This window comes from Ascaphus truei, chromosome 5 (assembly GCF_040206685.1).
Source record: "Ascaphus truei isolate aAscTru1 chromosome 5, aAscTru1.hap1, whole genome shotgun sequence".
Classification (NCBI taxonomy): domain Eukaryota; kingdom Metazoa; phylum Chordata; class Amphibia; order Anura; family Ascaphidae; genus Ascaphus; species Ascaphus truei.
Genome location: NC_134487.1, coordinates 272,151,714 through 272,173,818, shown reverse-complemented (window position 1 = coordinate 272,173,818; position 22,105 = coordinate 272,151,714). Strand labels below are relative to the sequence as shown.

The 22,105-nt window shown below is 41.6% G+C and overlaps 1 protein-coding gene across 2 annotated transcripts in view; it reads left to right on the top strand.

The window, feature by feature from the left end:
- The first annotated feature begins 1,447 nt into the window (after positions 1-1,447).
- The window catches only part of FLT4 (fms related receptor tyrosine kinase 4), a 137,063-nt gene continuing 116,405 nt past the window's right edge, over positions 1,448-22,105 (top strand). For both annotated transcript variants that reach the window (XM_075602060.1, XM_075602059.1), the window contains exon 1: positions 1,448-1,907. In XM_075602060.1, coding sequence (XP_075458175.1) covers positions 1,850-1,907 — 58 coding nt within the window. In that variant the 5' untranslated portion in view covers positions 1,448-1,849. The remainder of the gene's footprint in view (positions 1,908-22,105) is intronic.

Below are 22,105 nucleotides of genomic sequence, written 5' to 3'. Positions count from 1 at the left end.
AACATGCTTAAACACACAAAAAAAATACACGAGTATTTCAACAATAACGAAAAACATTCAGTGCAAAAGACTGATGTTTTGTATCAAGCAGCTCCTTTTTGAAACTTTAGACATGAAAGGCAAACGTGGAGCAATTCTGCGGCAAAGTACCTGCTCCGTTTGTAGCAAAGAAACAAGTCCAATTGATTTCAATAGGATTTGTTTACACGGTATATATGTAATCCTGTTGTTTTTGCCCAGAATTGCTCCACTTTTGCCTTGATACATTGACCCCAAAAATTGAGCCATTTGTTCACACATTTTCAGTTACAGTTTTACTTGTAATAAATGTATTGAACGTTGCCAGAATTTTCGACAAACTACTAGTTACTGATGTAAACAGCTTGAAGTTTAATGATTGATTATGTTCTTGTATTGCTGGGGGGGGGGGGGTCCAGTTATAAACCCACCTTTTACTTATTTTTAACAAAAATAAATTGATAACCACACACGCACCATTTTTCTGGAATATCTAATAAATCAGGAGTCTCAAACGCAGTCCTCAAGTGGTATCAACAGGCCAGCTTTTATGGATAGCCAGGTTCAGCACAGGCAGCCACCTGTGCTGAAGGACTAAGTTTGAGGCCCCTGTAATAAATGGTCTTTGTATATGGCCTTTCCCTTGAATGTTTGCATTCACCTTCTCTTTCCCAAGTATAGAATATATATAACACATGCCTTTTTTTAAATGGGGAGCAAAAACTTTCCCACTTTTTCCCCCCACCAAGATTATCCGCTCTTGATATCATACACTGCACCACTACTTTTGAGTGGAATTATAGTGAGTTTTGTGTTTTAAAATATTGTATCTTTAATTTTTGGAAAATCGGGAAAGTTTCACCTGGTTTGTGAATTTACACGAAAAATTTGCACATCCCGTCTAAATGCACCCGTTGTGTGTATGTCTCGCTACTAAGAAACCTGTTTTAATATGCTCTAAAGCCGTCTTCCCCACGTTGAAGGAGACTTGAGCCCCGTTTAAATGCATCGGGCTACAATCTCCTTTAGCAAGGGGGGAATATGAACTCGCGGCATATTAAATAGGGGCCCCCAAGGAGTTGCCCGCTGTGAAATAATGTGGCTGAGCCCTTGAACACAGAGCATCACTTTGTTAGTTGGTCCTTCCCAAAATTCTGATGTGTAACCAGTTTAAAAATGTGCTCAGATTCAGATTTCAGACTCCCCATGAGTCAGCCCCCCTCGCCTCCCCAGCTGAGCAGAGACAGAGGGATCAGGGAGGTGGGGGCTGCACAACCCAGGCTGTAGCAAGCAACTGTAGATTAAAACAATAATAAATACATTCACACAGGAACCTCTCTCCTCCCCACCCGCCTTGTCCCTCTTTGCAACAAAAAAAAAAAGTGCTTCTCTTTAAAGTTTAGTAGTTTTTTTTTTCCTGGCAGCTTGGTGGAAATGCGGAGAGCTCCGTCTAATAACAGGCATAGGAAGAGGAAATCGTTGTGAATGCATCCTCATCTCTGCACACACACACACACACACACATACACACAAAAAAAGGTTTCCTCTGAGGTGGAAAGGGTATTTTCATTTGTAGTTTGAACACATCCTTAGTTTGGGGAGAGAGTAGGCAAAGGAGAGATCTGGATGAGCTCTTCCCACCTGTGTTCAAAGTCTAGAGTCTGGGTGCGGTTGTGGTTACAGGGTGGCACAGAAAGGGGTGACAGTCTTTCCGCACCGGGACGCTGGTCTCGGTTATCCTTTTTTTTTTTTTTTCCCTGGGAATAAAATTGTCTGGGAAGATATTTTTCCTGCGCTGACGCTCTAATCTCTGCGGAGGGGAACGCTGGAAATGAAGAGAGTTCTCTGCGTGTTCTTCTGCGTATGGCTGGCTACTGTTGACAGGACAGGTAAGGATCTGGGGTGGTTCTGGGAAGAGTCCACTCCAGACACCGTCCATGTGGGGACTAATTGTATTATCTTAAATATTGTACATTGCCGTTAACATGTGTCAAAATACAGCATGGTTACGCCTAGTTACAGAACCTGCTTCTTAGTACAAGTGTATATCCGCAGGTAATATACAGTATGCACTGTCTACTAACTCAATACACACCGCAACACAGAGAATACACAACATCCATTACCACGAACAGCAAATACGCATGTGCCTAGGGATTGCACCCTAAATATGCACATAGCATATACTCGTTATTCATAGAAAGCACCATAATACAACTACTAAAAACACAGTTACAACCTCTTATACAGCAAATCCCCACTGTTTGTAGACATAATACTGTATACCCAATGAAAACTAACATTTACACAACTAGCTTGCAAATGTTGTATCCACTGCTGTTGTAATATATTACGTAGTTAATATTAATTCTTTGTTTTGTTCTTGTATAGCTCTGCTACTTTTACGTGGCGCTTTACAGGGACATTTTGCAGACACAGGTCCCTGTCCCATAGAGCTTACAATCTATTTTTTTGGTGCCTGAGGCACAGGGAGATAAGGTGACTTGCCCAAGGTAACAAGGAGCCGACACCGGGAATTGAACCAGGTTACCCTGCTTCAAACTCAGTGCCAGTCAGTGTCTTTACTCACCGAGCTACTCATTCCATACGTTGGAAGTCATTACAACAACCCACCTATCAATGCACACAGAATATACCTTTATTAACACACATAGAAAAATAAACAGTGATTTGTGTGTATGTACTGTATATACTATATGTGTGTGCGCTTGTGTTAATGATACACATACCCGTCATTTACTCACTACCTACAAACAGAGTTCACAGTACATACCCACTGCTAGAAAAATGACTGTACAGTATGTTATCACTGTCAGCTAACTTCTAATAAACTTACACTATTAACATGATGATATATAAATATCCATCCACCCAACCAACTATTATTACCCCATTAGTGGCCCACTGCCATACCCACTGATAACACACAGTATTGCCATCCACTGCTTACAGTGCTACACTAGCTTAGTACATTAGCACTGCTAATATCACATAGGTGCAAACCATGTGCTACCACAACTCACAAACTCACTGCAGTGACCTACACAAGTACTGTATATAAATACAGCAAGGGCAGGAGCATTGACACACATATTTTCCACTGCATTTTTGCTTTGCCTCATTTCTTCCATTCAATTAAAACCGCTGTTGCATGCGTTTCTCAGAGAACCTCTTTGCATCTGAGGTAATGGAAGCTCCATATACTTTGTGTGCGTGTTTACATTTAGAGATGCTCCTTGCCTGTGTTACAGACAATCCCTGCGTTTCCTGCGCATGCGCTGTATGTACATGTGCACTGTATGCGTGTGTTAGCAGTTGCTCGATTCTTTCTGAGCTGGTATTAGAGAAGCTCGCGGCTATCAACTGTGTGTGTGATCACTATTCCCTACCACCCTGTTACTTCCCGGGAAAAGTGGTCACCATCTTTTTAGTTTATTTGAAGCATATTCGTTCTAGTGAATTTTCGTTTCTCCAGAAGCAACGCAGCTAAAACCCCCTTGTTGCGGTGCATCTGGATGACATTTCCATCTCAGAGAAATGACTTTCAAAGGATATATGGAAAAATACCATAACTAACGGGAATGAAAAATAAATTGTATTAGAACATCAAACAGATAGCAACATTTCGGCCACCAGATGTTCCCACGACAGTCCTTCTGGGGGCTGAACCTTTGATGATGTAATACAATTTAATTGTCCTTCCTATCAGTATTTTTTCAGATAGCCCGTGCATTTTCCTACACTTTTTTTTAACATTTTTTTTTTAACCAAGCATTAGATCTAATGCAGGGTTGGCCAACTCCAGTCCTCGAGGGCCACCAACAGGTCAGGTTTTCAGGATATCCCTGCTTCGGTACAGGTAGCTCAATCAGTGGCTCAGTCATAATGACTGAGCCACCTCTGCTGAAGCAGATATGATTGTTGCAAAATGGGTATTCTAACTGCAGGTGTGGGAAACGCTCTCAGGAGTTTGCCAAATATGCTCAATTTGCCTTTTTTCCCCCTGGAAAAAGAGAGGGGGGGCAGGACAAACACAGACCAATTTAGTGGAGCAAGGGGAGCTCAACTGCAGTCCTCAAGCCGCCCCCTCCCCCAAACAGGTAAGGTTTTCAGGATATTCCAGCTTTAGCACAGGTGGCTCAGTCCTTGCTTCAGCATAGGTGGCTCAATCAGAGGCTCAATCTTTGACTGAGCCACCTGTGCTGAAGCTGGGATATCCTGAAAACCTGCCCTGTTGGGGGGGCAGGGGGGGAGGGGGGCTTGAGGACTGGAATTGAGCTCCACTGTTAGAGGACCCATTGACTTATATACCTCTCAAAAAACTCATTTACACAACACATGGAGAGATACCTGTATTTCTGTAAGGTGGCATTTTTGCCCCTTTTTAAGCATTGGGAAATGTTGCAGTTTGGGCGACATATTCAGAACATGTTTGCCAGCCACTTTTGGACACATTCACGCATTTCTAATGGTAAGCCCGTCCTGATTACCCTCTTCAGTCAAGTCCAGGTTAAGTGAGTTTACTTTTTTCAATGACTTTTTGATTATCTACGCAAGCTTTCGAAGCCTTCAGCCAGTTATTGTCACTATTGTATCTGAGATTCGGAGCGCAGGTCAGTCCCCTGTAAAAACTGAATTCCAGTGCATTTTGATCCATACAGTTCTACTGTCCCGATATGGTCACACAGTGACTGTATACACTGAGCATTGGTCGAGGTGTGATGGGTCAGAGAGCACCACCACTGTTTTGTTGACAAACCTTAAATACAGCTTCCTTTTTTATTTACAGATTTAAAATGTCACCTTATTTTGATATAAATCATTTAAAAAAAGAACTTGGCACAAATGTTTGGTAGGTCTCTAATTTCTTGAAATCCGACTGAGTAGGTCTACTTATTTAAACCACTGACCACTGACAATGAGTTGCACAGTGCACGTTATCCTGAGTTTGCACCATCGTTAGAAAAACAACTCTCAGTACACATTGTATTTGCAATGCATTCTGAGCCATAGATCGCCTCAATATTTTCAGCATGTCATAAAGGGGGAGGTCCATGAAACCGCGTTAGCTGCGTCTCCAAAGCCGTTCAAGTGAATGCCAGTCAACGCACAAGCACGTCTTTTGTGAATCTCCCGCAAAGTGAACAGAATTGTGATCTGCCAACGCATTTGCAATATAAAAAATGCCAGTGCTATCCCAGTAGAGCAGTGCCAATGCATTGCCAGTAGAGCAGTACCAATGCATTTCCAGTAGAGCAGTGCCAATGCATTCCCAGTAGAGCAGTGCCAATGCATTCCCAGTAGAGCAGTGCCAATGTATTCCCAGTAGAACAGTGCCAAGGCATTCCCAATAGAGCAGTGCCAATGCATTCCCAGTAAAGCAGTGCCAAGGCATTCCCAGTAAATCAGTACTGGCATTCCCAGTAGAGCAGTGCCAATGCATTCTCAGTAGAGCAGTGCCAATGCATTCCCAGTAGAGCAGTGACAATGCATTCCCAGTAGGTCATTACCAAGGCATTCCCAGTAGAACAGTGCCAATGCATTCCCAGTAGAGCAGTGCCAATGCATTCCCAGTAAATCAGTACTGGCATTCCCAGTAGAGCAGTGCCAATGCATTCCCAGTAGAGCAGTGCCCAGGCATGCCCAGTAGAGCAGTGCCAATGCATTCCCAGTAGAGCAGTGCCAAGGCATTCCCAGTAGAGCAGTGCCAAGGCATTCCCAGTAGAGCAGTGCCCAGGCATGCCTAGTAGAGCAGTGCCAATGCATTCCAAGTAGGTCAGTACCAAGGCATTCCCAGTAGAGCAGTGCCAATGCATTTCCAGAAGAGCAGTGCCAATGCATTCCCAGTAGAGCAGTGCCAATGCATTCCCAGTAATTTTGCCCCTGTGCATTATCACTATACGAATGCCATGATGTCTGCGGATGCTTGCCATATTACAACGTGTTGGGGGGCTGTATTGTTGAAGTTGCTGTCCTGGAGAATTGTACATGTATTTTAGGTTTTATACATTCTATTGCCCCCATAGGAAAACGTTTAGTAGATCTGAGCACCTGAGTCTGGAAAAGAGGCCTTCAAAGATCATGTACACCAAGGGTGGCCAACTCTAGTCCTCAAGGGCCAGCCATTATAACTGAGCCACCTGAAGCAGGGATATCCTGAAAACCTGATCTGTTGGTGGCCCTCGAGGACTGGAGTTGGCCATCCCTCATGTACACCAACATATATTAGGAATGATCATGTGAGTCCAGTCACAATCTGCATTGGGGTTGTATGCCAACGCATTCAGAATTTCCGTCACTCGCAGGCATGTCCATAACTTTTATATATATCATAGTGCACAGTGCAATACACCACCATTATTTCCTATGTTGAGTATTATCTTACAGCGCCTTCTGAGTCATTGAATCCCATTACATACTACATTTCTCAATACACCCTTCATTGCTATGTATTCTGAGTCATTGGGAGCCCTATTGGTTACCACAATTCCCTTTGTCAATTATATATACCATGTTAGGTACTATATTGCAATATATTCTGAACAATGCGTCCTGCCATCATTTCTTATGTCTTTCAGCGTATCCTGCAATGTCATTTGAACCGCAACATATTTCATAATTGTTTTCACATAGTGTTCTATATAGAAATACATTTAAATGCTGTTTCTCTGTGTTATGTCCCTTGGTATGTGCTTTAGAGAAATCCAGTCTTGGGTGTGTGCTGTTCCATTATATCTGATGTATTTGCACTATGCCGCTGAAATATTGGCTATATATCCGTTTATTTTCTCTATGTGTTTATATAGTGCACCATACAGCTTAAATCTTGGATATATACTGTATTATTATTTCCTAGTTCCCCACATACAATTCCAGTAAGATCCTGGGTGGATGTTTTCCTATTATTTCTTATAATACCTTGTATGGGAACTGAGCCAATAATTTATTCAATCTATGCAGTCACATCAGTTCAACAACTCTGGGACTATTACTCAATATATATGATCACATTATGTCTATGACCTTGCTACCAAGGTATTATTCAGTCTATACTGTCCTATTGTTTACTGTATTTATTGGTGTCTACAGTTTATCATTGTATCCCCCCCCCCACACACACATTATTCCTAATGTCTTTTGGCGTTTACTCTATTGCACTGTTCCTGTGCTTCTCAGTGGGATTATATTGCATTTTATGAGTTTATCATAATCCCCCATGCTGTACAATGCTGTATGGGTCTTATAGTCCTCAAGTTCTGTCTAGTAATACACAACTGTCATGCACATTTGTAACCAAAATCCTGGGTGCCAGCTTCCAGACTACCTAGATTCAGACGTTTGAGGTTAAATTTGGGGATGAAGGGTTAACTGATGCTGTTGGTAACGTGGGGGGGTCGCAATGCCAGGCTGCCTGTCCCTGATTTGTATTGGTGGAGGTCAGACCTGGTGCATGGGAAAGGAAAAATTGGCAGCTGGAGCGGATGTCCTGACCTCCCCCCCCCCCCTCTTCCTGCCGCCCCCTCCAACGCCGTTCTTAATTTAGACCTACTAATGGTCAGGAGGAATCAGACAGCGGAATCTGTCACCGGCTGATAACAGATCAGGGACCCCTTTTATGATGGGTGCGGCAGAGGGGGACACGAGCTTTCGTTTTTTTGCGTGATGGGGAATGCGCAAGATAGCGGCAGAGTTTTCAGGGTCGCGTCTTCCGATTTAGCGATCGCACTTATGAACCCGCACTGGAATAACCTGTTATTGTTATTATTATTACTGTTTATTTATACTGTAAAATGCCAACATATTCCTCGGAGATGTACAGTGGGAGAACAGCAGTTACATTAAGTAGAATGACATACAAAGAAGAACAAATGAACATAAACAAATACAAATTATACTGAGGACCGTGCTCGTCTCGAGAGCTTGCAATCCAGGGCAGGGCACTTAAAGGGCCAGATCCAGAAAAATATTAGGCGTGAAAGGGCCACGAGTATTATAACGTACTTTTGGATACATTGAAAGATTTAAAAATTATTATACTTCAAGAATTGTCATGCATTTATAACACCTGTACCATATACTGTATATTTATATTACCTTACATTAAATTTAGTATGAAAAATTAAAGAGTACTGATCTAAAGGATTTTTATGCTAATAATACTCTATTGCTATAAAGTGCTATTAATTATTGCAGTACTCTCCACCATGAAACAATGCAATCTTTTTCAGTATGTCTTCCCCATACTGGAGAAGAGTTTAGCTTCATTTACATACTGTAGTTACATAGTAGATGAGGCTTGAAAAATACCTACGTCCATCAAGTTCAACCTACAGGTATGTTACATTTAGACAACAGATCCTTATCCTGTAGTTGTATTTACAATATTTTGATCCAGAGGAAGACAAACAAAAAACCCTGTGAAACATCATCCAATGATGTTAATCAGATTACTCCCTGGATAAACATCCTTCCTATGTTTACTTATTTGCTATATCCCTGTATACCTTTCCTTTGTAGAAAAAGATGTCCAACTTTTTTTGATGATATCGATTGGATCTGCATCACATCTCCATGGGTAATGAATTCCACATTTTAACTGTCCTTACTGTAAAGAACCCTTTCCTTTTGTTGCTGGTGAAATCTTCTTTCCTCCAACCTTTAGGTATGACCCTGCGTCATTTGTACTGCCCTTGGGATGAATAGTTCTTTTGAAAGCTCTTTTATTGACCCCGAATATATTTATATATAGTTATCATATCCCCTCGTAGACGCTTCTTTTCTAATATAAAGAAATGTCATTTAACTAGCCTCTCCTCATAAATCAGATGTTCCATCCCATTTATTAATTTGGTGGCTCTTCTCTGCACTTTTTCTAGTTCCATAATGTATTTTTATGGAGGGATGGCCAAAACTTTACTCCATATTCAAGGTGTGGTCTTACTACTATTTGTGGAGCTGATCTCTTCTATAGCATGGTGGAAGATGTCTTCACTGACTACTGAATAGGGGACCGGTGTATCTGTGTTTTCTCTATGCGATAGTAGCCATCACTACGGTATTTATTAACAGTCGTGGACATAGGCTCAGCCACTAACCAAGGCTCTGGAAAAGGAAAGAGGAGCCTTTAAGAGGATTTAGCAGGGCACGTGCGGGGGAGATCTGCACGAGCCTGAATGACTTCAGGTTTTATGGAGTGTGACCTGGGGCCTGTCTATGTCCCGTTAAGAGAGAGTGGACATTGACTGGAGGGGGAACAGCAGATTTTCAGAGGAAAGCTGCATGGAGGAGCGAGCACCATCAATGGTTGCAGCTAAAAGTGGTACCAAAGTATTTTGCGAAGAACAGGCCTGCTACACTTTGTTGCATTGACAAGCTCCAATGGTGTACCGGCACCACATAGGTCTGGATACCCAGGATTGGGTGGCCACATCCTCAACACACTGACATAAAACCCATGAAGTGTTTATGGGGAATGTTGTGTTGATGTGTTATAATATGAATGTAGTGATCCTTTGTTAAGCGTCACAAGGTTCCTAAAGTTGTCTATACTTGCGATATAAAAATGGTTATATTACAAACATCATTGTAGTTGTCTCTCGTTATTTGACCTAACGCAACTTGTGGCATATCATCCAGAAGTAGAATACTCAGGCCATCAGCAACAGGTACCAGTCTGGGGGCTAGATAAAGAGGGGTTGTATACCTGGGAGGGACCAACACCATTTCACTCCTGACAAAACAGATGAACGATCTCAGAGAACGCGCATTGGGTTTCTTGGCCAACCGGAACCTCCGTAGTCCCAGTGACGTCACCAGAACACTACCTGGCAGATCTGAGGCTGAGTTTCATGGAGAGGCCAGCCGGGGACAGATGGGGAGCTGGCCACAATTGGGACACGGGATTGAAGGGCCAGGTTTTCGCTAAACTTATGTGCACTTAGATAACTGAAATCACTGGTTTGAGTGTCTAGTTTGGAGTTTTATTATACAGTATTTGATTTTAACCTTGATAAAACGTACTTCACCACACATTTCTGCGCTTCTTATCTTTGCAGAATTTCAACCCCATAGAGGCCTTACTATATAGGAGCATCATTTAAAGACTTTCTGAACTATTTGTATATTGTAAGCAAAACATTTCAAATTCAACTTTTCCGATGTTCTGAATTTTATGTTTTCGTTTTTTCTTGCTTGCATATGGACTTTTTTTTTATTGACTCTTTTGCACTATTGCCCAAATTAAATATTTTAGTTATTGCCCTTTGAGCGCTAGTCAGTATATGTGTATATATATATATCTATTTTTATTTTTTATAATAAATTGAATACATTAATAAATACTTTAGGGAACATTTTATAATATAAGAAAAACAGCACATTAGAAACCATACAAAATTTAAAAAAAAAGTATCTCCAGGACCTGGAGGTCCATGTAGTCGAAAACACCGGGGACCCCCAGGTTACCATCCTGTAGAAGAAAATGATGGATAAAAAACGAGTAGTCATTTTTTTCATTTAGATTAACATTTAGCATTGACACGAGTTGGGTAGTGGAGAAAATAATGACAAGTTAATGTTGATGGAACAAGCCCTAGAATTATTCAGGGCTCATCCCAGGAGACAAGACAGCTTTGGTGCCCTGGAAAGTATGTGAGTACCTGAAAAGGGGAGTATTCATAGAGAGGATGGGTTGGTTTTGCCCCCATAATTTAAGTCTGATAAAGTCTTACAAAGAAAACAAGCATGATCACATAGAAAAAAAACTGCCTGTGTATTTGTTATGTCCTTTTCTAATATAGCTTTTGGTCTTATATACGATAAGCTAATACACGTAAGCTTAAATTAAAATGTTATGGTCTGAGATGATGCCGAGCTGACCTTTCTCTCTTAAATACTTTACAATTGATCTCATATAGAGTATACGAGCTGTGTAATAGATCAGGGTAAAACTTTAAGGAATTCCTGTGTGTGCAGCACACCCACACCCAAAATCCTAATATCTGTAATGTAAGCAATGTGGGATGTTTTAAAGTCTTAGGTCTAAGGAACTTGGTATGCATATGCACTCTTGAGTATTTCTGTCTGTACTGTGGAGGATTTGTGTCACTTTTAGAACCACCGTAGCGTTGTGGAGCATCTGGTTTATATACTGGTCTGGCATAGTGCTTGCAGCACCCATGGAATGAGTAACAGGCCCATTCTCAGCAGTCGAGGGCTTAGCTTGCTTGCTCAGCGCTTTGGCGGTTTCCCATTCAGGCTAACACTGGCTTCCAAGATGTAATAGATCTTTATTAAAAAAAAAGAGAGAGAGAGAGAGAAAATTTGCTTCCACTCGCTCCTCGGGCAGTTTGGCTGGCACAGAGGGATTTCATCCCTGGCTTTCGGATCCTGAAAATGAAATAAGATCCTCCTCTACCTAATGTGGATTGAATGTGAATTCCAGGCTTCAGCAGCTGTATGCAGCCAGAGCATTTAGGATCTGGAGGTCTTATTGTCAGAACATTCAGGTCTAGCCAAGAGCACAGGTGGCTTGTTATTTTTGGGGAAGTTTGAATCTCGGAAGACTCAACACAACATTAGTTTTGGGAGTCAAAAGCCCAGAGGTTTAATGTAATGTATGGATATTATGTGGGTTTTCAGCTGAGGTTGTAGGAACGTGTGAGATGCAGCTACAGGTAATACATAAGATATGGTAACATGGGACAAGTATGCAGCTTTTGAGGGAGCCAGTGAGTACATATAGTAAGGCTCCATCATTTTAGGTAGCAAAGGTTAGGTCTCCTGGTGACCTGATAAAGGAGAACTAGCTAAGGACAGATGACCATCCCTTCAGTGATCTGTTATTTAAAGCTACAAATAGATGAGTGACCAGTCCATAAATGACTTTGTGAGCACAGGCAACAAGTGAATGTTCCCAGTGCGTGAATGTCTCGGTAAACACAGACCACAAAGGGAAAATACAGATGTAGCGGACGTTATTGCCCCCATTAATGCAGAATAACACACAAACAAATGCATTACCGTACGCATGCATTAAGGGTAAAGCGCATGCGTGACCATTGTTTTCAATGGCACATGTGTTAACGCGGCATTAAATATTGCCTTGATGCAATGTATCATGTTTATTGGTGCTACATTTTTAAGTGATCCTTTATTGACTGATCCTTTCTTGACTGTGTGAGAACAAGTAATAAGTGTAAAGAGAACAGTAGGATCAGAGAATATAACTTTGTAAGCCCAGTTCATATGTGAGAGATCACCAGCGATTAAGGGATCTGATGAGCACAGATAATGAGAGACACCTAGACTCCTTAATGATGCAGTGATGTATTGATAGTATTTGTACGCAGTGACTGCATAACTGGACAGGGCAGGTGCTAAAGTGGCAGAAAATAGACAAAAGCCGTTATTAATTCTCACTGATTTTCTGTGAGTCTCTCTGATACAGAGTCAGCCTCCCTCATACAGAATCAGCCTCCCTCATACAGAATCAGCCTCCCTGATACAGACTCAGACTCCCTTATACAGAGTCAGCGTCCCTGATACAAAGTCAGTGTCCCTGATACAGAGTCAGCCTCGCAGATACAGAGTCAGCGTCCTGATACAGAGTCAACCTCCCTCATACAGAATCAGCCTCCCATATACAGAATCAGCCTCCCGATACAGACTCAGACTCCCTTATACAGAGTCAGCGTCCCTGATACAAAGTCAGTGTCCCTGATACAGAGTCAGCCTCGCAGGTATAGAGTCAGCATCCCTGATACAGAGTCAGTGTCCCTGATACAGAGTCAGCCTCGCAGGTATAGAGTCAGCATCCCTGATACAGAGTCAGCGTCCCTGATACAGAGTCAGTGTCCCAGATACAGAGTTCGCCTCCCTGATACAGAGTCCGCCTCCCTGATACAGAGTCCGCCTCCCTGATACAGAGTCAGCCTCCCTGATACAGTGCAGTCTCCCTGATACAAAATGAGCCTCCCTGATACAGAGTCAGTCTCCCTGATACAGAGTCTGTCTCCCTGATACAGAGTCACCCTCCCTGATACAGAGTCACCCTCCCTGATACAGTGTCAATCTGACAGAAATAGACAGTAAAATACTTATATATTCTCTTGAAATAGGGTCATTTAGTTTAACCCTTTGGCCAAAGCGTTGTAAGCTTGCGAGCCACGACAAGGCAGACACCTGTTCGCAAGGCCTAACACAACCAGATAAAATACCAATATACCTCTATTAGGATTAAAATTCTCATTTACCTCTATTAGGAGGGAGAAAGACCACAGTGGGTCTATATCCAGCAGAATGAGGGACTTGCAAACTAGGGAGGGGCGGGCTTAAAACCTGGGAAGGAGGAGCCACCAACCTCCAACAGCTGAAATGGGTTAACAAAACACAGAACCCCAGCAAGCTCTTTTTGGGAACCCCTGAGCCCCCACAAAATATATATATATGTATATGTGTCAAAATGGAGTGCTATTGAGCGTGGCATATGTATACAACAGACGACAGAGAAGCCCAATGCGAACAGGTGTCTGCCTTGTCGTGGCTCGCAAGCTTACAATGCTTTGGCCAAAGGGTTAAACTAAATGACCCTATTTCAAGAGAATATATAAGTATTATGCGGTGTATTTCTGTCATGTTGGATGTAGCATTGGGCTTCTCTGTTGTCTTTTGTACATATGCCACGCTCAATAGCACTCCATTTTGACACATATACATATATATTTTTTGTGGGGGCTCAGGGGTTCCCAAAAAGAGCTTGCTGGGGTTCTGTGTTTTGTTAACAGTGTCAGTCTCCCTGATACAGAGTCAGCCTCCCTGATACAGAGTCAGTCTCCCTGATACAGAGTCAGCGTCCCTGATACAGAGTCAGTCTCACTGGCTTTTTGACATAAGCGCTGATATGTAGACATCAGTGGCGTCTCTCTAATAAAAATCAGTACTTTTCTACTAAAATTGTATTTTTGGTCCAGAACCCCAACATCTCACAGACTTTGGTAACTGGAGGTTGATATCTTTTCAAACGTAGTATTAATGGAATGTAAGCAAGAGTACAGAATAAATGAAGAATAGCCAGCACTGAATACAGAGCAATGGTTTACATACTGTAGTTATGTCATTACTACCACTACATGTTAAGCATGAATGGTTCAGTTCATGTTGCTGATTAGTACTTTCCTGCAGATTACTGTATACAGAATAATTCATTTCTGTTACTCATTACAATAAATCTCACTACTGCATCAATTAGGGGCATTATTGTTGGATGGGTGATATAAAGTCTAGACTTGCAGTAAGTGCCTTTTATAATTTGGAGCCATGTAGTAAATCTAGGGAATATGTAAGGACTTACAATTGTATAATGGGAGGGATACATTTACAGTTTCCATGCTCATTTGTGTTTGTGTATCCGCGGAGGGTTTTTAATGTTTTATTTATGTAGACTGAGCAGAGTTAGTTGCACTGAATAATGAAAAGTATACTGAATCCTATGAAGCCTCGGTAAACATTGCTTGCCACTCCCCCATCCTTCCTTCTACAGGCTGCCTGTACTAACCATGTGTTTGCTGGGTAATATAGCAGGGAGAACTGTTCTTGGCTGGTAGAATATGTCACTTCTTTATCATATATATATAATATATATATATATATATATCCAGTATGTATATCAGTACAACAGCGATGAGGACGTATTCACAGTGTCCAAGTTCAAAGCAAAGAAAAAAGTGCGTGCTGTGTAGCGCTATTCAAATATATAAATATATTAGATAATGTGTGAACTAAATAATGAATAATGGGGGCTGCCAACTAAAAAACTAGCTACCCAAAGCTAGTATAAGAACTACAGAAAAAAACAAAAGGGCGCCCCTATCTCTACAATGAGTGAATATGAATACCACAATATGTATAAACAACAGAATGCCAAATGCAAATAAGAATATACAATAGAATACAACCGTGTGAGTGTGATAAAACGCTGAAAAAAGTCCCCAAAAGTTCCAAGGATGTGGAATAAAGGAGCCAGACGTGGCTCAGTACATGAAAAGAAATAAACAAAACAACGTACAGTAGTGTGATACTGTTATTGAAAATAACCTCAATAGTTATCAAAAATAAATAAATAAAATAAGATAAAATAAAAAACAAACAGAGTGATCGAGCAAACACTAAGGATTACTAAAATAACAAAACTAATACAAATAAAAATAAAAAACTAAGACATCAACTAATCCTGCGTCCGGGTTCTATAGGAATCCTACTTACAAGCTGCAAGTAGGTCAAGCGCGTGTATATATAGTCTGGATGGCTACTCCTCCACTTCAGGTGTGCTGTAGGAACGTCCTCTCCTTATCCTACCCAGACCCGCTGGGTGTTCGGAAGGGACCTCGGTCTGCTGGGAAGTAATTCGTAAGCCTCCTGACCTCTCCTGTTCAAGGTTCCGATTCCGCTGCCAGCAAGACCGCTCCGCCTCTCCCTCTCTCGCAAGATTATGCCACCGGGGGGAGCTATACTACGACGGCGTATCGGAGGAGCAGCCATCCAGACTATATATACACACGCTTGACCTACTTGCAGCTTGTAAGTACGATTCCTATAGAACCCGGACGCAGGATTAGTGAATGTCTTAGTTTTTTTATTTTTATTTGTATTGTTCTTAGATTTTTGTCTTTTAATAAATAGTTTTGTTATTTTAGTAATCCTTAGTGCTTGCTCGATCACTCTGTTTGTTTTGTTTGTTTTTTATTTTATCTTTTATTTAATTTATATATTTTTTTTAACTATTGAGATTATTTTCTATAACAGTATCACACTATGTTGTTTTGTTTATTTCTTTTCATGTGCTGAGCCACGACTGGATCATTTATTCCACATCCTTGGAACTTTTGGGGACTTTTTTCAGCGTTTTATCACACTCACACGGTTGTATTCTATTGTATATTCTTATTTGCATTTAGCATTCTGTTGTTTATACATATTGTGGTATTCATATTCACTCATTGTAGAGATTGGGGCGCCCTTTTGTTTTTTCCCCAAGTTCAAAGCAAGGTATCTTTATTTTAGCAAACGTGCCATACAAAGAACAGTGTAGATTGCCCACATATACACCCCAACGCGTTTCGGGACCTGACGAAGTAACATAGTAAATATGGCACAAGATTTATTTTGTGAATTTTCTTTTTTAAAAGCCGAGATGTAAACGCAAAAAGTTATTTAATATAATTTCAGTGCTTTAAATTCCCCTTTCTTCGAAAGACAAATGGAAAGTTAATTTGTTTTAAAGTTAAACTCCGCTTATGAGGGGTGGTTAGTAAAACATTTAATGTAGTTGACAACTTTTAACATTCATTTCCGGTAGGGTGCATGAGAACGGATAGGTACGTATATGGCAAAATTGCTTTGCATAACATTCACACAATAAGACATGGCGCCTGGCTCTTGATTACCATGGTATGTTGATCCAGTCCAACTTGGGATGGTACAGTAGGTGTATAACTCTTATGTGACTCACAGAAGGTGTCTGACCCAGATTTCTCCTTGGAGTATCTTCACTTTAATAGGCACAGTGCACAGCTGTGTCCTTGTGAAAAAGACAATGACCACGGAGTGCTCCACCCTGATCTAGACAAAGAATCAGCTCTCATGGGCCGAGAGTCATCAAAGCATGATCCGCACTATAGCGCCCGAAACGGGTTGTCTGCCATAGACTTTAATGACATATATTGTTTATGTGGGCACTATCTTGCTTTAACTCCCGGCCATGGTACAATATACCTGTTAAATCAACTATTCAGCAACATTCTCAACGCATTCTGCGCATGTCACATTTTCGGTGTATAAGCACCAAGAAGTGGAAAGGGAGGTACAGAAGCTTCTGATAACAGCGTCATCAGCTTAGCATGTCTTGATGTCTGTATTCAGGTTGTAGGGCGAGGCTACGGACATCAACTTGCTATCTCTTTCTTACACTTCTCCTTTTCTGTTCACTTGCCTGTTCCTCCTGTCTTTGCTCAGTCTAATATGGCACTGGAATATCAAGATACTTTTAACCATCGCATGTTGGAATTTCAAGATAGTCTCTCAGTCCAGAGGATTTTTGATGTCACACAGATCTATATACCTTTGGGATAATGTCCTCTAACAGTGGATTTATCTTACTTTATAATATCTGGGGTCACTACTTGGACAGCTTCCGTCAGCTTAGCTTTTACATAAGCTGTCCCAATTTCAAAAGCCTGGATTCGATGTACATCACAAGGTCTTCAAGAGCTAGTTGGCAACCATACCATTGGATGTGGAAGTCAACAGTAAGGTTTTTAAAGGTGCAATTACTTAACTGGCACCTCCCCTATTGACAAAAAAAAGCCAAAACTGACACATGTTTGCTTAAGTGTGATTATACAGGTTTAAGTAAACCAATTACATTGTTCAATTGTTCACAAAATGTGTGTTGTGAGCTAAGTGGCCCTACAAACATACATTGACTATATGCATTAAGAAGACTATGATACAAATCTAAGATTTAGTACAAGTATCTCATGGCTTCCTGAGATGCTGCTCATATTCACTTTCTCTGTCTGTTCCTCTGTTCATTTAGCCAGACAACTAGCGAAGTGATGATAAAATTGGGTTTATGGAATATGGGGACATGAGGTTACAGCCATCTTAATAATGACCCACAGAAAATGCATTCTATTTTTATTTCTCAGAGCAGCATCAGTTCTCGTACTTACAAGAGATTTAAGCAAGACACCTATGCAGGATAATTGTGTTTATTCTAGTCCTCGAGTAAGATTCAGTGGCAGACTACTTTCCAGACCCTTGCAGCACCTCAAATCTCCACACAGGCCCTTGTAAATATGTATCAGGCTAGGCTTTGGAAGGAGAGGAACAGCTAATCCAGTTTCCTCCTCTCTTTCCTCTTCAAGCAAAACAAAACAAACAGCATCTGGTGTTTCCTAGCACAGCACCCTATGCCTCTGACTTTCAAATCGCATGTAAATAAATGAACCTTGGGACACTGCAGGAGGTTGGCTATCATCAATACGCCTCTAGTAACACATAACAGTTACAACTGATAACAGTTGTGCCTAAATGCACATAGTGATGTCATTTTTTATATATATATATATATATATATATATATATATATATATATATATATATATATATATATATATATAAGAAAACAAATCAAAACAACTCAATCAGAGTTCCCATAGAAACATAGAATTTGACGGCAGAGAAGATTCACTTGTCCCACTGTGTCTGCCCATTTTCCTATCTGCTGTAAAACCTCTGGCTCTATTTGATCCTCGGCTTTCATCTGTAATTAGGATTGAGACTTATGTCACTCCCAAGCATGTTTAAATTCCTATACTGTATTTGCCCCTACCATGGCTGCTGGGAGTCTATTCCCCAAATCTACTACCCTTTCCATGAAGAAGCACTTCCTCACATTTTCCCTGAGCGTGCCACCCTCCAGCTTCAGGGAATTACCTATTGTTCTAGCACTCCCCTCTCTTTGGAATATGTTTCCCTTTGTTCACTCCCTTTATATATTTGAAAGTGTATGTAGCCCCCTGTAAACAGCTCAGGCTATACCTATCTTCCTTCTACTGTGATAAGCCCTGTTAAGATCAGGCGCCAGTAATCATCATGGGTTTTCCCCCTTCATAGCCCTATCCTGAGTGGTAGACGCAGGCCTGGACTCTGCTGCAGGCGTGAGCAAGAGGGGAGGTTCTGCTGACACCATGAGGGGAGAGGCTAGCTCTATATTTAGCAGCCCACTCCGGTGAGTGGTGTCTTTTGTTCGTGTTCTTCGTTGGTTGCTGGTTCTTCGTTCGAGAGAGTAGTTTAGGAAGAGCTCGAGTGAACAGTATATCGAGAGTCTAGAGTTGCTGGCTATTATGCCGTGAGCCACGAATCCTGCGGAACGGTCCGAGGAGTATCAGGAGGCTGCGGGCTCCCCGGCGCAGAGTGCCGGAGGAGAAAGAGAGGAACTGAAACAATAAGCGTCTATAGGTAGAGCTGATAGAATTATAGACTGGTGGACCAATGCCCTCACCCCACTGCCAGGGGTGATGGGGGGACAATTCAAGACCCACCTCGAGGCTAACCTCGGGGGTGGGCCACGGGGTATTGAAGCCCTAGCTCAGACCATACTGTCGGAAGAGTGACTTGGAGGGAAGGAGAGGAGGAAGTATTTGGGCGGAGGTGAGCTGTGTATACCCCGTCCTGGCAATTGTGTTGCGGCTGCTGGAAGCCTTATCGTTGGGATATTGTTGCTCTGTCAAATAAAGAGACTATTCTTCAGCCGTAAAGACTGTGTGTGACTTGGAGAGTATAACCCTGGGACCCGAGGGGTTCTTCTATACCGGTCCTGTCCCATTACCCTGGGAGTATAGAAGATGGAGGCGCTGCACCACTAAGAGATCATGGAGGCTATCACCCCAGAAGCCCGGTCCTGGCTCCCCCACAACACCGCGGGAAGCTCAGGCCCTCCTGTTCCTAACAGGTACGCACCATACCGCATGTAATCTGCCCTCATGCACCCTAGACATCACCGTAGAGTCTGGGGGTGGGGGGGAGGCAGGGTTACATGTATATCATGTTTTAGGGAGGAGAGGCTCAATGAGTAAAGAGAATGGGGCAGATTCACAAAGCAGTGATAAAATCAGTGCTTTTGCGTCCGACTATGGGACCTATGCACTAAGCGCTGATAAAAAAAATCGCCGTTCTTTTTTTAATAATGTACAGCGTTGCTATCACGGTGTGCAGAAAACCCATAATACCAGTGATAGCAACATTTGCCCAACTGGCAAGTAGGCGGCGACGTGCTGATCACCTCTCTGAAAAGGGCTCGCCTGGCGATTTTTTTTCTGCTGCGGAAATTTCGACAGAGCTGGTACTTGGCCCTTCATTCACCCCCTCTGCCCCCAATAAATATTACAATAAAATTAGGCCTCCCGGGTGGGTAGTAAGGGGAGAGTGGGTTAACCCCTTAATTACTATAGCAGTTATTAACCGCTAAAGTGATTAAGGGGTTAGGGGCCATTAGATTGTATTTTTTTATGTATTCTTGCTGGCATCGGAGGACATGGACCTGGAGTATTCTGACGAGGACGCCCTTCATGATGGCAGGGGCAAGTAGAAAGGTTTATTTACTTTATTTATGCTGGCTGGCTAATGTTTGATTTAATAATGGGCAAATGAGCTATTATCCATATCTGGATAATTGTTATTTTGCTCATTACAGTATTTACTGTATTACAGTAAAATACTGTAAATACTCTAAATACAGTAAAATACTGTAACTGCCCATCCCAGTACAGTATTTTGCCCATGTGTTGGGGGGGGGGAGAGGGGTGTATTTATTTCAATGCATTGGGGGGGGGAAATTTGCCCACTGGATTGGTACCGCAGGCCGGCGGGGACCACCCGAGGGCCCCCGGACACCCACGGGGACCATTTGAAGCCCCCCGGACACCCATTGGGATCACCCGAGAGCCCCCAGACACCTGCGGGGACCACTCGAGGGCCCCCGGATACCCGCAGGGACCACCCCTTGGAGATCCCCGCTTGCCTCTTGTATTAATGCTGTGCAGAAAAAAAATATGCTTTTACACATGTCTCCATCTCTTTTGCGCCAGCCTTTAGCTGGTGAAAATAAATGGTGACCTTTTATAGTACGATTCACTTATCACTGCTTTGTGAATAGCACTTACTGGCAAAAAATGGCAAGTTTACCATTTTTTGGGCCTATCGGGCGACTTTTTTTTCCACTGCCTGTTTATCAGTGCAGACGGAGGTCTGTTCCGAACACCCAGCAGGTCTGGGTAGGAGAAGGAGAGGACATTCCTACAGCATACCTGAAGCGGAGGGGCGGCCATCCAGATTCTATCTACATGCGCTGGACCTACTTGCAGTTTGTAAGTAGCATTCTTATAGTCGCCGGACGCAGGACTAGTGAATGTCTTAGTTTTTTAATGATTTTTTGTTCTTAGATTTTTGTCTTTTTAATAAATTAGAATTTTATTTAGTATTTTTTAGTGCTTGCTTCATCACTCTATAGTATTTTTTTCTGGGTTTTTTTTTGTTTATTTTTAATGGTCATTCTCTCCATCTAATCAATATTAGTTGCATTGTCTCTTAACAATATCACACTATGTTGTTTTATTTATCTCTTTCCATGTGCTGAGCAATGGCTGGATCCATTTTTTCCACATCCTTGGAACTCTTAGGGACTTTCTCAGCAATTGTGTCACATTCACACGGTTGTATATGTTTATACCCAATTGGTATAAAGTATATGTTATTCTTATTACATCTTTTTTTGAGATATATTCATATTATGTAGATGTAAGGGCGCCACTATCATCTGTTTTTTCTGCATCTTTATCACTTACTTTGGGTAGTTAGTGTTTTTTGTTGGCAGCACACATTATTTAATTCACTTATTATTTATATTAGAGTGATAATTATTGATTTATATAAATTATTATATTTGCATAGCACAGCACGCACTTTTTTACTATATGAAATAAAGTTATTAAAATCTAATTTAGTTGCCTTTTTTTGCACAGTCTCCAGTTTATTTACATCCCTCCAGAGAGGCTTTGGTTGAGGTCTCACCAATGACCTATAAAGGGGCATCGCCACCTCTCTTTCTGCTGCTAATACGTCCCTACAAACCCTAACATCCTGCTGGCTTTGTTACATTGCTCACCTACTTGTAAGTCTTTCTTTGGCATTGGATTCATTTAATCACCCAGGGCATTGGATATTACATTCATATGTTAAAACTCCAACGGCACTTAGTTAAAACAGAAATGTCGACTTGTCTTCGTGATTTTATTAGAGAATTGCGTACATTTCGCACAGATTAGCAAACGTTGCAAATTTCACCTTTTTTCGTGCGGGATAAAAAGTTTTTGTTCCAAAAGATTGCAACAAGTTTGTTTAACGCTTTGATTAATTTTGAATCATTTCAATTACTTTCGAAATTCGATCAAACTACTAAAAAAAACCAATGTAAAAAAAAAACCTACATTTGAACAATTTGGGCCAT